This window comes from Rhinolophus ferrumequinum, chromosome X (genome assembly GCF_004115265.2).
Source record: "Rhinolophus ferrumequinum isolate MPI-CBG mRhiFer1 chromosome X, mRhiFer1_v1.p, whole genome shotgun sequence".
Lineage (NCBI taxonomy): Eukaryota > Metazoa > Chordata > Mammalia > Chiroptera > Rhinolophidae > Rhinolophus > Rhinolophus ferrumequinum.
Window position 1 is genome coordinate 25,379,628 of NC_046284.1, and position 16,243 is coordinate 25,395,870.

A 16,243-nucleotide genomic window follows, 5' to 3' on the forward strand; every position below is an offset into this window, starting at 1 on the left:
TGGTTTATAGGTCCTCGGTGCTGCTCCCTGCCTCACTTCTCATAGATCAACAGTGACTCTAATCTTAATGCTGATTGCCCCAACACAGCTCCACAGAGTGGGTACTTAGTTGTAATTAGAATTAATAGAAACTCCTCCTTTTCCATTACCAGAAAGCAGAGTTCTTTATACTCTCAGTTATGTTGAATACTTTTACATGGAAGTTTTCTTCTCCATCCAGAATGGTGATTGGGATGTTACAAGAGTTTAGCACATTACTGATTAATAGGTACACTTTGTATTTGCTCTCCTATGGAGTTATCATTACTGTGCTCAGATCACTGTATTTCAGTGGGATTAGAAAATCAGGCCCAGACAACAAAGTGCTTTGAGCTATTAATTAAAGAACAAGTACTATCCATTAAGGAAGATAGTACAGCCCACTGCCTTGCTTGGGACATACACCTAAATCTCAGAAAATGCTATCAAAGAGGCTTTCTGCATTTACCCAAGGAAAATAAATAAATCCTCAGCATTCTTGACTCTACTCTTAGTGGCTTTCATATTCCTTTACTTAGCAGACAGTCACCACAGAATAATCACAACATCTGAACAAGGTGATGACTTCATCACATAATTTTTAAATTCCACAAATGTAGTCAAGGGAAAGAGTCTATGTGTGTTCAGTGTTACATATAACTGCAGCAGTACACAGACACTCCTTAGAATCTCTCAGTGAACCTAAAGGTAGACCTAACTAAGCCAATTCAATATGAAAAGGTGATTATTTGCTTCACAAAAGGATTCTTTACCTTCAAGTTCCTTTAAACAGTAAATTTCAGAAGGATCCTGAAACAGGATTTTATTCTAAAGTCTTTGATTTGAAGACATTGGTCTAACTATATGGATGTTCTTTGAAATTATTTACCTATGTAGTCAGTGGCTGGGTTGTGTTCCATGATCAAAACCATATGTGTCTTCACAGTTGTAGATTCTTCTATCACTAAGAGTCATTCCTTCCCAAACCCAGTCTTATCTAAAGATCTGGATAAAGCAAGGAGCTGGGAGTTTAGAAGTCCAGGTCTTAGCTACCATTCTATTCCAGACTTGTGGTAAGGTTTTAGAAAGCCCAGATTGGTAATTAGGAAACCTGGGCTCTATAATAGTAAATAATAATAACACAATAATAACTACTATTTATTGGGAAACTATCAAGTGCATATTTCATGCAGTGTAGACAGTAGGTTATCAATTATCCTGCAAAAACCCTTGCAAGGTAGAAGACAGTATCCCTGTTTCAGAGATGAAAACTAAGGTTCTCAGAGGTTCTCCCAAGGTCACACAGACAGTGAATAATTAAGTTAAAGTTTAAATCCAGGTTTACCTGCTCCAACTTCATGTTCCTTATCTTTCTAACTTGATGACCTTGAATGAGTCACTCTACCTTACTCAGCTAAGATTTTTCCTCTGTAATATGAGTTTAGACCAAGTTGGTGGTTTTCAGCCCTAGCTACACATTAGAGTTGCCTGAGAATCTTTAAAAAAAAATGGTACCCAGGCTCTACCCCGGGCTAATTAAATTAGATTCATTGGAGTGGGGCCCAGGCATTATTTGGTTCTTTGTTTGACTCCCAAGTTGATTCTAATGTGCTGCTAGAGCTGAGAATCACTGGAAGTGTGATATCTAGAATCCCTTCCAGTTCTTAAAATCTCAGAAGCATGAGTCTCAAGAGATTCTGGACCTCATTTTCCTCTTTTTGGCTAAAACTGTAACTTCTCCAGTTTCCATGACTAAGACATTTCAGATTCCTGCTCACTGGGTTATCTTCTTTTTCCCTTTAAATTTCTCATATATATGAGAAATTACAGACATTTAAAAAAAATTAACAGAAACTTTGTAAGTTACCTGAATCCCTCCTGCCTCTTTCATTGACTAAATAGAGGGAAAGAAAGCATCATTAGAACCTGATTATTCTGAGCTACACTAATTAAGACACACAATGGTAGCAAAGTGAGGAAGCTAGAGATGCCGATACCCAAGGAAACTCCAAAATCATCTGCTTGCCAACTTGGATAAGAGTCAAGTGAGGGCCTGGACCTAATCTACAAGTCAGACTCATTTATTTTTGTATGTGAGCTGTAATCACTGGTTATTGAGCTCTCCAAATCTTGAGCTGGAAGAATTATTATTAAGAGCTGAATGGAGAGAACGGATTACAGAAAATAAATCCTTGCAGATACAAAACCAACACTAGAAAAACCTTTGACCATCATGCTTCCTTTTGGGGGCTATAAATGGTAGGATTTTCCTTGGAAAATGCTTTGATATATATAAAGCAACAAGGAGCTGGCTGATACAGCAGGCTTTATATATAAGATGAGTGAGTAGGAAGCACATTTTTTTTAAATAAAGGGAGAATCATCTCATTAAGTAGGTTTTTAATGACTCTGTAGCCAAATTTATCTCATTTTAGTTAATGATTTCCTGGATGAGTTTGCTTTCTCTGCTGTCTTTCATAGCTTCCTCTAAATGCTGTGTGCTTTGCTCTGGACCTCACCTCTCTATCAAGGAATTTGAAGAAGGGCTCAGTGGTATCAAAACACAAAATCAAACGAAAACCTGAAAAAGATGGTTTGTACTCAGGCCGACATTGTCAACCAAATAATTCTGAGAACTATATTTTTGTAAATGTTCACCCCATCATTGTCATATTAATGCTAAAACAGTTCTTCCAGTAAGCATGAACAGAAAGAATATGATAACTGCAAACTGAATTACACAAACCTTTCTCTCAGTGACCCTGGTTCTGAGAATTCCTGAGTTGAAACTGAGTGGGATTTCCCCCAACTAACTGTCTTCTTAATAAAAATGACTGAAAATTGAGCATAGCTGAGTTGTCATAATAAAAGTAAAGAACAAAATTAAAGAACTCTGGATGGGAGAGACAGACGGGTCTGAGTCTTTATCCTGTAGACATTATAAGCACCAAACCAAAATGATTTTCAGATCCATGCAACCAATTAACTGTAGAGCAGAGGTGAGCACCTTGGGGGCCACATGCTTCTGGCACTCTTAGACAAAAGTCTGGTGGAGACAATAGGGCTATCTCTGGGAAATGTTAGATTTCTAAGAGGTTTGTCCCAAGCAAAAATTTTAATTTCAAATGCTTTTGCACTTATGCTTAGATCTTCCACCTCCTGCAACCCGAGAACGACCACCAGGATGCAAAACAGTATTTGTGGGTGGTCTGCCTGAAAATGGGACAGAGCAGATCATCGTGGAAGTATTCGAACAGTGTGGAGAGATCATTGCTATTCGGAAAAGCAAAAAGAACTTTTGTCACATTCGCTTTGCTGAGGAGTACATGGTGGACAAAGCCCTTTATCTTTCTGGTAGGTGTTTAGTCACGAGGGTTGTGCCCATCAGACACAATGCAGAGATTGGGGATCGGTGTATTTACATCTGTGGGAACTAAAAACTGGGCTTAATGCTATCCCCTCTTGCCTTCAGAGATAGAAAATACATGTTACCATCCAACTTCTTCCTTTAAAGTTCTCCAGTTTTGTATGGGATAACTCCAAAACTCCTTACTTGTAGCATCTAAAGACCTTCATTATCTGTTTTATCTCTGAGTCATCTCTCAGTCCTCCCCTCACATACATGTCCCAACCACACTAAACTACATATAGCTCCCAGAATGTGCCATGGTGTTTTATGCGTTTTCCTCTGACTAGAATTACTTTTTCACTCCTACCCACCATACACACATCTTCATACCCTAAAGCTCTACCTCAAGCATAACCTCTCTGAGAAGCTTTCTCTGACTTCTTTCCCCACTCTGCCCCAGGCTGGTTTGGGTACCCCTTCCTCAATGATTCCGTAGCACGCACTGCTTCCTCCTAACATGACACTTATAACACCATGCTAGAACTGTCCCCTTCTACATCTGTCTCACTCACCCGAGCATGAACTCCTTAGAGGAAGGGACTGTGTCTTATTTAGCTTGAATCCCCAGCATCTGGCCCATAACCTGGAACAAAAGTGGATATTCAAGAATAACTATGGAAGTAAGTTAGTTATCAAATATTTGTTCACTGCTAGGCAGAATGCTAGTTTGCTGAGGATACAGCAAAGACCAAAGCAGGCAAACTTTCCGAGGTTGGGGGGAGAGGAAGAGGGAGTGGGAGAGAGAAGAAGACGACGAAGAGAAGATTTCTGACTCCTGACTGGAGATATAAAGAAAGGTAGTATTTGGACCAAGTCTTTGTCAAAGAGAAAAAATTTGAATGTGGATAATGGGGCACACATACAGCATGAGCAAAGGTACAAAGGTGGTAAGTTTTGATGAACATTCAAGGAAACAGTAAGTAGTGGTTTGAGTACTGAGTAGACATGAGAAGAGAAGGAAAAACATCAGCTGTTAGCACACTTTGAATGACATAATTGGGTCTTCATTCTTCAAGTAATAGAGAATTCTTCAAGGAATTTTTGAACAAGGAAGATGATTGTTTCTGAAAGATTAAGCTCACACCTCGTGTAAAAATAAATTAGAGGTAAGAAAAGAAAAGAGGAGAGGAGGTCAGTTAGACTCCTATTGCAATAGGCCAGGGAAAAGGTGATGACTGTTTGAAAAAATAGGCTAGTAACATGGGGAAAGAAAGGAGGAGGCAGATATGGAATACTCATTAAATTTGCTAGGTGTTGTAAAATCATACTACTGAAGAATCGACAGCATTTAGGAATGGTAACAGAGCATTCCAAAATAGACTATTTTAATAAGAAGTTAAAGGTTTTGTACACTTGAAACCTATGTAATTTCACTAACCATTGTCACCCCGATAAATTTTAATTTAAAAAAAAAAAGAAGTTAAAAGTTTTAAAAAGTCTTGAACAGTTAGTTGTACATAAAAGACTACATGCTGCTCAGGATGCATCCATGTACCAGCGGTGCCAAAAACACGTATATACATGACTTGTATTCATCTTTTGTTATCGGTATATATTCAGTATTACAATTTTAATACACTTTTTTTTCCTTTCTTATAATGTGTATACATTTTTTGGCACCCTCTGTATGTATACATCATTGAAATCAGCCCTGTGGTAACAAACAACTCCTGGAAACATTCTCAGGAATGCCAAAGGAAAGGGGATTGCAATCAGTAATGTGAAAAGAAATCAATATTGCCCTTTAAATTTTAACCTGCTCCCTGAAAGTTCACAAGTGCTAGAAATTTCCTGAATTGGATGGCTCTTCTTCAACATTGTAAATAAAGAGAGACAGAGAGAGATTAAACAAACAAAACTCCCTTAGAAGGGGGACTAAGTATGTAGAAATAATCTTTTGGGGGCACAGGGAGTTTGAACACCTTTGGGAGCTGGCATTGCACACAGCACACCATCCTCAGAGCATCACACTATTTTCCCTGTGTTTACAGAAAGCATTCATATCGTCCTCTTTTTTATCCTGTCAGCGATACTGGGAGAATAGGCAAGGTAATCATTAATAGCCCCATTTTTCTGATGGCTCAGACGATTGAATAAGATGAATGGGTGTAAAAGTGCATTGTAAATTGTAAAGGACCATAGGAAAGTTTGCTTATGGAATGCATTTATTCTTTCTCTGTCTTTTTAAAAAAAATTCCAACAATCTTATTTTTTTTAATAATTTATTTATTTTTTTCAGTTACATTTGACTTTCATCATTATCTTATATTAGTTTAAGCTATACAGCATAGTGGTTAGACATTTATATAATTTATGCAGCGATCCCCCTGGTTAGTCTAGTACCCACTTGGCACTATACATAGTTGTTGCAACATTATTTACTATATTCTCTATGATGTACTTTACATCCCCAAGACTACTCTGTAACTACCAATTTGTATTTCTTAATCCCGTCACCTTTTTCACTCAGCTTCCCAGTCCCCTTCCCCTCTTGCAACCATCATTTTGTTCACTGTATCTAGGAGTCTGTTTCTATTTTGTTTGTTTGTTAGTTTGTTTGTTTGTTTTGTTCCTTAGATTCTACATATAAGTGAGATCATATGATATTTGTCTCTCTCAGTCTGACATATTTCTCTTAGTATAATACCCTCTAGGTCCACGCATGTAGTTGCAAATGGAAAGATTTCGTTCTTTTTTTTTTAATTTATTGGGATGACAATTGTTAGTAAAATTACATGGATTTCAAGTATACAATTCTGTATTACATCATCTATAAATCCCATTGTGTGTTCACCACCCGGAGTCAGTTCTCCTTCCATCACCATATATTTGATCCCCCTTACCCTCATCTCCCACCCCCCAACCCCCTTACCCTCTGGTAACCACTAAACTATTGTCTGTGTCTATGAGTTTTTGTTTCTATTTGTCTTGTTCTTTTGTTGTTTTTGGTTTATATACCACGTTTCAGTGAAATCATATGGTTCTCTAATTTTTCTGTCTGACTTATTTCGCTTAGCATCATAGTCTCAAGATCCATCCATGTTGTCACACATGTTCCTATGTCATCTTTTCTTATCGCCGAATAGTATTCCATTGTGTATATATACCACAACTTCTTTATCCATTCATCTATCGAAAGACATTTTGGTTGTTTCCATGTCTTGGCCACCGTAAAAACAGCTGCAATGAACATTGGAGCACACGTGTCTTTATGGATAAATGTTTTCAGATTTTTTGGGTAGTTACCCAGGAGAGGGATTGCTGGGTCATGTGATAATTCTGTTCGTAATTTTTTGAGGAACCTCCACACTGCCTTCCTTAACGGCTGCACCAGTCTGCAGTCCCACCAACAGTGTATGAGCGTTCCTTTTTCTCCACAGCCTCTCCAACACTTGTTACTATTTGTCTTGTTGATGATAGCCATTCTAACTGGGGTGAGGTGATATCTCACTGTGGTTTTTATTTGCATTTGTCTGATGATTATTGATGTTGAGCATTTTTTCATATGTCTATTTGCCATTTGTATGTCCTCTTTGGAGAAATGTCTCTTCAGGTCCTCTGCCCATTTTTCAATTGGGTTGTTTGTTTTTTTGTTGCTGAGTTGCATTAGTTCCTTGTATATTTTGAATATTAGCCTCTATCGAAGGCACTGTTTGCAAATATTCTCCCATTCAGTTGGTTGCCTCTTTATGTTGTCAATGGTTTCTTTTGCTATGAAGAAGCTTTTAAGTTTCATATAGTCCCATTCATTTATTTTAGCTTTTACTTCCATTGCCTTTGGAGTCAAATTCATAAAATGCTCTTTGAACCCGAGGTCCATAAGTTTAGTACCTATGTTTTCTTCTATGCAGTTTATTGTGTCAGGTCTTATGCTTAAGTCTTTGATCCATTTTGAATTAATTTTGATACATGGTGACAGATAGCAGTCCAGTTTCATTCTTTTGAATGTGGCTTTCCAATTCTCCCAGCACCATTTATTGAAGAGGCTGTCTTTCCTCCATTGTATGTTTTTAGCTTCTTTGTCAAAAATTGTCTGTCCGTATTTATGTGGTTTTATTTCTGGGTTCTCAATTCTATTCCATTGGTCTATGTGTCTGTTTTTCTGCCAGTACCATGCTGTTTTGATTATTGTAGCCCTGTAGCACAAGCTAAAGTCAGGGAATTTGATACCTCCAGTATTGTTCTTTTTTCTTAAAATCGCTTTGGCGATTCAGGGTCTTTTGTGGTTCCAAACAAATCTGATGATTTTTTGTTCTATTTCTTTAAAAAATACCAGTGGGATTTTGATGGGGATTGCATTAAATCTGTATATTGCTTTGGGTAATATGGCCATTTTAACTATGTTGATTCTTCCAATCCATGAGCATGGAATGTCTTTCCATTTCTTGTGTCTTCTTCAATTTCTTTCAAAAATGTCTTGTAGTTTTCAGTATATAGGTCCTTCACATCCTTGGTTAAGTTTATTCCTAGGTATTTTATTCTTTTTGCTGCAATTGCAAAAGGAATTGTTTTTTGTATTTCTTTTTCTGAGATTTCATTATTAGTATATAGGAATGCAATGGACTTTTGTACGTTGATTTTGTAGCCAGCAACTTTACTGTATTCATTGATTGTATCTAATAGCTTTTTGGTGGAGTCTTTAGGGTTTTCTATATATAGCATCATGTCATCTGCAAAGAGTGATAATTTAACTTCTTCATTCCCAATTTGAATGATTTCATTCTTTTCTATGGCCAAGTAATATTCCATTGTCAATATGTACCACTTCTTCTTTATCTGATCATCTATTGATGGGCACGTGCATTGCTTCCATATCTTGGCTATTGTAAATAGTGCTGCAGTAAACATAGGGGTGCATATGTCTTTTTGAATTAGTGTTTTGAATTCCTTTGGATAAATACCCAGAAGTGGAATTGCTGCGACGTAATGTAGTTCTATTTTTAATTTCTTGAGGAACCTGCAAACTGTTTCCACCTTGGCTCCACCAATTTGCAATCCCACCAACAATGCGCAAGGGTTCCCTTTTCTTTGAATCCTCACCATCACTTGTTTGTTGATTTATTGATGATGGCCTTTCTGATGGGTGTGAGGTAATATCTCATTGTGGTTCAATTTGCACTTCTCTGATCATATTAGATGTTGCGCGTCTTTTAATATAGCTGTAGGCCATCTGTATGTCCTCTTCTGAGAAACGTCTATTCAGGTCCTCTGCTCATTTTTTACCTGGATTTTTTTTTTGACTTGAGTTGTATGAGTTCTTTGTAAATATTACATATTAACCCCTTATTGGAAGTATCGTTGTGACTATCTTCTCCTTTTCAGTAGGTTGTCTTTTTGTTTTGTTCATGGTTTCGTTTGCTGTGCAAAAACTTTTTAGTTTGATGTATGTAGTCCCACTTGTTTATTTTTTTTCCTTTGTTTCCCTTGCCCAGAGAGATATATCAGAAAAAATATTACTATGAGCAATGTGAAAGAGTTTACTGCTTATGTTTTCTTCCAGGAGTTTTACGGTTTCAGGCTTTACATTTAGGTCTTTAATGCATTTTGAGTTTATTCTTGTATATGGCGTAAGAAGGAGGCCTAGTTTCTTTTTCATTTTTTTTTTTTTTTGAAGTATCTGTCTGGTTTTCCCAACACCATTTATTGAATAAACTTTCTTTATCCCATTGTATATTCTTCCCCTCATTTGATTATTTCTGGGATCTCTATTGTGTTCCATTGATATATGTGTCTGTTTTTATGCCAGTACAATGCTGTTTTGATTACAAAAACCTTGCAGCATAGTTTCATATCAGGTAGTGTGATACCTCGAACTTTCTTCTTTCTCAACATTGCCAGTGGCTATTTGGGGTCTTTTGTGATTTCATATAAATTTTCAGATTATTTGTTCTCGTTCTCTGAAAAATACCATTCGTATTTTGGTAGGGATTGCATTGAATCTATAGATTGCTTTGTGTAGTATGGACACTGTAAAAATATTAAACTTCCTATCTGTGAGCACAGTATGTGCTTCCATTTATTTGTGTTTTCTTCAGTTTCTTACTTCAGTAGTGACTTACAATATTGCGAGTACAAGTCTTTCACCTTCTTTGTTAAATTTATTCTGAGGTATTTTATTTTTTTCATACAATTATAAACAGGATTCTTTTCTTTTTTTTTTACTTAAAGTTTATTGGGGTGATAATTGTTAGTAAAGTTACATAGATTTTAGGTGTACAGTTCTATAATACATTGTCCATTTATCACATTGTGTGTTCATCACCCAGACTCAGTTCTCTTTCCATCACCATATATTGGATCCCCTTTGAACTCATCTACAACCCTTCTCCCCCCGTACCCTGTGGTAACCACTAAACTATTGTCTGTGTCTATGAGTTTTCTATCTTCATTTGTTTGTCTCGTTCTTTTGTTGTTTTCAGTTTTATATACTACATATCAGTGAAATCATATGGTTCTCTATTTTTTCTGTCTGACTTACTTCGCTTAGCATTATAATCTCAAGATCCATCCATGTTGTCGCAGATGGTACTATTTCATCTTTTCTTATGGCAGAGTAGTATTCCATTGAGTATGTATACCACAACTTCTTTATCCATTCATCTATCCAAGGGCATTTTGGTTGTTTCCATGTCATGGCCACCGTAAATAAAGCTGCAATGAACATTGGAGCACATATGTCTTACGGATGTTTTCAGATTTTTAGGTAGATACCCAGGAGAGGGATTGCTGGGTCATATGTAATTGTATTCTTAATTTTTTGAGGAACCTCCACACTGCCTTCCATAGCAGCTGCAGCAATCTGCATTTTCATCAACAGTTTACGAGGGTTCCTTTTTCTCCACAGTCTCTCCAAAACTTGTTATTTGTCTTGTTAATGATAGCCGTTCTAACTGGTGTGAGGTGATATCTCATTGTGGTGTTCCTTTGCAATTCTCTGATGATTAGTGATGTTGAGCATTTTTTCATAAGTCTATTGGCCATTTGTGCTATGTCTTCTTTGGAAAAACATGTATTCCAGTCCTCTGCCCATTTTTTAATTGGATCATTGGTTTTTTTGTTGTTGAGTTCTGAGTTCCTTATATTTTTTGGATATTAGCTCCTTATTGGAGGCATTGTTTGCAGAACTCTTCTGCCATTCGGTTGATTGCCTCTTTGTTTTGTCGATGGCTTTGTTTTATGTGCAGAAGCTTTTTAGTTTGATATAGTCCCATTCATTTATTTTAGCTTTTACTTCCCTCGCCTTTGAGGTCAAATTCATAAAATGCTCTTTGAACCCAAGGTTCATAACTTTAGTACTCATGTTTTCTTCTATGCAGTTTATTGTTTCAGGTCCTAAGTTTCGTTATTTATCCATTTTAAGTTAATTTTGGTACATAGTGACAGATAGCACTCTAACTTCATGCTTTTACATGTGGCTTTCCAATTCTCCCAGCACCATTTATTGAAGAAGCTGTCTTTTCTACATTGTATGTTTTTGACTTCTTTGTCGTAAATTATCTGTTCATATTTATGTGTGTTTATTTCTGGGTTTTCAATTCTATTCCATTGGTCTGTTTGTCTGATTTTCTGCCAATACCATGGTGTTTTGATTATTGTTGCCCTGTAGTACAAGCTGAAGTCAGGGAGTGTAATACCTCCAGCATTGTTCTTTTTTCTTAGTTTTACTTTGGCTATTTGGGGTCTTTTGTGGTTCCATACAAATCTGATGATTTTTTTTTGTTCTATTTCTTTAAAAAATGCCATTGGGATTGTAATGGGGGTTGCATGAAATCTGTATATTGCTTTGGTTAATATGGCCATTTTAACTCTGTTGCTTCTTCCAATCCATGAATACGGAATGTCTTTCCATTTCTTTGTGTCTTCTTCAATTTCCTTTAAAAAAAAAGTATTATACTTTTCAGTGTATAGGTCTCTCACATCCTTAGTTAACTTTATTCCTAGGTATTTTATTCTTTTTGTTACAATTGCAAAATGTTTTTTTTTAATTTCTTTTTCTGAGGTTTCATTGTTAGTACCGTGTTTCCCAGAAAATAAGACCTAGCCAGACAATCAGCTCTAAGACGTCTTTTGGAGCAAAAATTAATATAAGACCTAGTCTTATTTTATTGTAATATAAGACCAGGTCTTATCTAACATAATATAATATAAGACCGGGTCTTATTTGAATTTTTGCTCCAAAAGACGCATTAGAGCTGATTGTCCGGCTAGGTCTTATTTTCGGGGAAACACGGTATATAGGAATGCAATGGACTTTTCTACGTTGATTTTGTAGCTGACAACTTTACTGTATTTGTTTTTTTGTTTCTAATAGCTTTCTGATGGAGTCTTTAGGGTTTTCTAACTAACGAACTATGTAATCTGCAAAAAGTGACAATTTACCTTTTTCATTCCCAATTTGGATGCCTTTTATGTCTTTCTCTTGCCTGATTGCTCTGGCTAGGACTTCCAAAACTATGTTGAAAAGCAGAGGTGATAGGGGACAACCCTGTCGTGTTCCTGAACATAGAGCAAAGGGCTTCAGTTTTTCACCATTAATTATGAGATTACCTGAGGGTTTGTCATGAATGGCCTGTACTATGTTGAGGTGTTTCCCTTCTATATCCATTTTATTGAGTGTTTTAATCATAAGTATATGTTGTATCTTGTCAAATGCTTTTTCTGCATCTATTGATATAATCATATGATTTTTGTCCTTCATCTTGTTTATGTGGTTTATCACATTGATGGATTTGCATATCCTGAACCATCCTTGTGCCCCTGGGATGAACCCCACTTGGTCTTGATGAATAATCTTTTTAATGCATTGTTGCATTCGATTTGCTAGAATTTTGTTTAGGATTTTTGCATCTGTATTCATCAGAGATATTGGTCTGTAATTTTCTTTTTTTGTTTTATCCTTACCAGGTAAGGATAATGTTCAGGGTAATGTTGGCCCTATAAAATGACTTAGGGAGTATTGTCTCTTCTTCAATTTTTTTGGAAGAGCTTGAGTAGGACTGGTATTAGACCTTCTTTGAATGTTTAGTGGAATTCACTACTGAAGCCATCTGGTCCCAGGCTTTTGCTTTTGGGAAGGTTTCGATGACTGATTCAATTTCCTTACTGGTGATCGATCTATTTAGATTTTCCAATTCTTCATAATTCAGCCTAGGAAGGCTGTAGGTTTCTAAGAACTTGTCCATTTCTTCTACGTTATTGAATTTGGTGGCATATAGTCCTTTGTAGCATTGTTGGATGATCTTTGTATTTCTGTGGCAGCCCTGGTAACTTCCCCTGTTTCATTTCTGATGCTCTTTATTTGTGTCTTTTCTCTTTTTGTCTTAGTGAGTCTAGCCAAGGGTTTCTCAATTTTATTAATCTTTTCAAAGAACCAACTCTTTGTTGCATTAACTTTTTAATTGTCTTTTTGTTCTCTATTTCATTTAGTTCTGCTCTGATTTTTATTATTTCCTTCCTCCTGCTGACTTTGGGTTTCATTTCTTCTTCTTTTTTCTAGTTCTTTAAAGAGTAATGTGAGGTTATTTATCTGGGATTTTTCTTGTTTCTTGAGATAGGCCTGTAATGATATAAATTTCCTTCCTAAAACTGCTTTCGCTACTTTCCAAAATTTTGGTTGGATGTATTTTCATTTTCGTTTGTTGCTATGTATCTTTTGATCTCTCCTCTTCTTTCTTCTTTGACCCAGTTGTTCTTTAAAAGTGTGTTGTTTAATTTCTATATATTTTTGGTTTTTCCTGCTTTCTTTTTGCAGTTGATATCCAATTTCAAAGCCTTGTGATCAGATAATATACTTGGTATGATTCCAATCTCCGTAAATTTGCTGAGGCTAGTTTTATGTCCGAAAATATGGTTTATCCTTGAGAATGTTCCATGTACACTAAAAAGGAATGTGTAGTCTGATGTTCTAGATTGAAGTGCTGTATGTGCCAATTATGTCCATTTTATCTAATGTGTTATTTCGTGCTGCTATTTCATTATTTATTTTCTGTTTGGAAGACATATCCATAGCTGTCAATGAAGTATTTAGGTCCCCTACTATGATTGTGTTTTTGTTAATTTCTCTCTTTAGTTCTGTTAGTAGTTCCTTGGTATATTTCAGTTCTCTCATATTAGGGGCATAAATATTGATTACTGTTATGTCTTCTTGTTGTATAGTCCCCTTTATCATTACGTAATGTCCATCTTTATCTCTTGTTACCTTTTTTATCCTGAAGTCTGTTTCATCGGATATCAGTATGGTTACACCTGTTTTTCTCTGAATTCCATTTGATTGGAGTGTCAGTTTCCACCTTTTCACTTTCAGTCTATATTTGTCTTTGTACATGAGATGTGTCTCTTGGAGGCAGCATATGGTTGAGTTTAGTTTTTTGATCCAATCTGCTACTCTGTACCTTTTTATTGATAAATTCCTTTTACATATAGGGTGATAATTGATTGACATAATAGTGAGTATATCCTATTATTCTGTGTTTCGTTTTCTGGTAAGACTGTGTCGCCATTGTTTCTCTGCCTTTTTGTTGCTGTCTTTTATTTCAGTGTGGTGGTATTCTATGTTTTTTCCCTATAATTCTTCTTTTATTTCAGTTCTGGACTTTTTTGAGTGGTTAAGTATTCCATTTTCTTCAGCATGCTTACTTTCTTTGTTCCTTATGTTGTTCAGACCTTTACTCTCCCTCCCTTTATGTTTTTGTTATCACAAGTTATCCCTATTTATGCTATGAGTTGATTCTTGTACTCAGTAGCAAGTTGCCTTTTCCTCTTTTTCTTTAAGTATTCTTTTTTTTTTCTTCTTTACCCTGTATGTTATGTTTAAGTGTATAGTGTCTTATTTGGTGTAGGGGTTGCCATTTCCTACTTCTGTCTGTCTGTTCGTAATACACTCATGGTTTTGTATTATTTTGCTTTTTTGTTTGTGGTCCAATAGCCTCCTTCACTATTTCTTTCAGTGCAGGTCATGTGTTAGAAAATTCCCTCAGCTTCTGAAGGTCTGGAAAGGTCTTTATTCCTCCTTCATATCTATAGGATATCTTTGCCGGATATATTATTCTTGGCTCATAATTTGTCTCTTTCAATAGTTTGACTATTTGATTCCACTTCTTCCTGGCTTGTAAAGTTTCTTCTGAAAAATCTGATGATAATCGAATAGGCTTTCCTTTGTAGGTTACCGTCTCCTTTTTTCTGGTTTCCTTGAGGATTCTTTTTTTGCCATTAATTTTTTTTTTAATTTATTGGGGTGACAGTTGTTAGTAAAATTACATAGATTTCAGGAGTACAATTCTGTATCACATCATCTATAAATTACGTTGTGTGTTCACCACCCAGAGTCAGTTCTCCTTTCATCACCATATATTTGATCCCCCTTACCCTCATCTCCCACCCCCCAAACCCCTTACCCTCTGGTAACAACTAAATTACGTTCCCCAGATTAATTTTCAAAACCCCATGGCCATCATGTGGTTACTGATTGTTTTCTAATCCCCTCACCTTCCCCCTTACCCCACCACCCCGGCCCATCTAGCAACCCTCAGTTTTTTGTTTTGTTTTGTTTTGTTTTGTTTTGTTTTTTCTTTTTTTTATTTTTTAATTTATTGGGGTGACAATTGTTAGTAAAATTACATAGATTTCAGGTGTGCAATTCTGTATCACATCATCTATAAATTACATTATGTGTTCACCATCCAGAGTCAGTTCTCCTTCCATCACCACATATTTGATCCCCCTTACCCTCATCTCCCACCCCCCAACCCCCTTACCCTCTGGTAACCACTAAATTACGTTCCCCAGATTAATTTTCAAAACCCCGTGGCCATCTTGTGGTTACTGATTGTTTTCTAGTCCCCTCACCTTCCCCCTTACCCCCACCACCCCCGCCCATCTAGCAACCCTCAGTTTTTCCTCTTTGTCTCCAAAACTGTTTCTGATTAGTTCATTCACTTATTCTTTTCTTTAGATTCCGCAAATAAGTGAGTTCATATGGTACTTATCTTTCTCTGTCTGACTTATTTCACTTAACATAATGTTCTCTAGGTCCATCCATGTTGTTGCAAATGGTAAGATTTCTTCTTTATGGCTGCGTAATACTCCATTGTATCAATGTACCACATTTTCTTAATCCAGTCATCTACCGATGGGCATTTCCGTTGTTTCCATGTCTTAGCTATTGTGTATAGTGCTGCAATAAACATAGGAGTGCATAAAGATTTTTGAATTGGAGTTTTGGATTTCTCCGGATAGTTACCTAGGTGTGGAATTACTGGATCATAGGGTAGTTCCATTTTCAGATTTTTGAGATACCTCCATACTGTTTTCCATAGTGGCTGCACCAATCTGCAATCCCACCAACAGTGCACAAGCATTCCCTTTTCTCCACATCCGCGCCAGCACTTGTTCTTTGTTGATTTATTGATGACAGCCATTTTGACTGGGGTGAGGTGGTATCTCATTGTGGTTTTTATTTGCATTTCTCTGATTGTTAGTGAGGTTGAGCATTTCTTCACATGTCTGTTTGCCATCTGTATGTCCTTTTTAGAAAAATGTCTCTTCAAGTCTTCTGCCCATTTTTGAATTGGGTCGTTTGTTTTTTTGGAGTTGAGTTGAGTGAGTTTTCCATAGATTTGTGATATTAATCCCTTATCAGATATATCATTTGCAAATATCTTTTCCCATTCAGTAGGATCCCTTTTTGTTTTATTGATGGTTTCCTTTGCTGTGCAAAAACTTTTTAGTTTGATGTAATCCCACATGTTTATTTTTTCTCTTACTTCCCTCCCGCGAGGGGATATATCAGTGAAAACCTTACTCCGGATAATATCTGTG

General features: G+C 36.4%; 1 protein-coding gene across 13 annotated transcripts in view; it reads left to right on the forward strand.

Annotated features, from left to right (window-relative positions):
• Nucleotides 1-16,243, forward strand: part of ENOX2 (ecto-NOX disulfide-thiol exchanger 2) — a 454,293-nt gene that overhangs the window by 333,130 nt on the left and 104,920 nt on the right. For 12 of the 13 annotated variants that reach the window (XM_033118206.1, XM_033118225.1, XM_033118235.1 and 9 more), the window contains one exon: nt 3,166-3,372. The exons of the other annotated variant lie outside the window; for it this stretch is intronic. In XM_033118206.1, the coding sequence (XP_032974097.1) occupies nt 3,166-3,372 (207 nt within the window). The remainder of the gene's footprint in view (nt 1-3,165; nt 3,373-16,243) is intronic. 13 annotated transcript variants of the gene reach the window in all.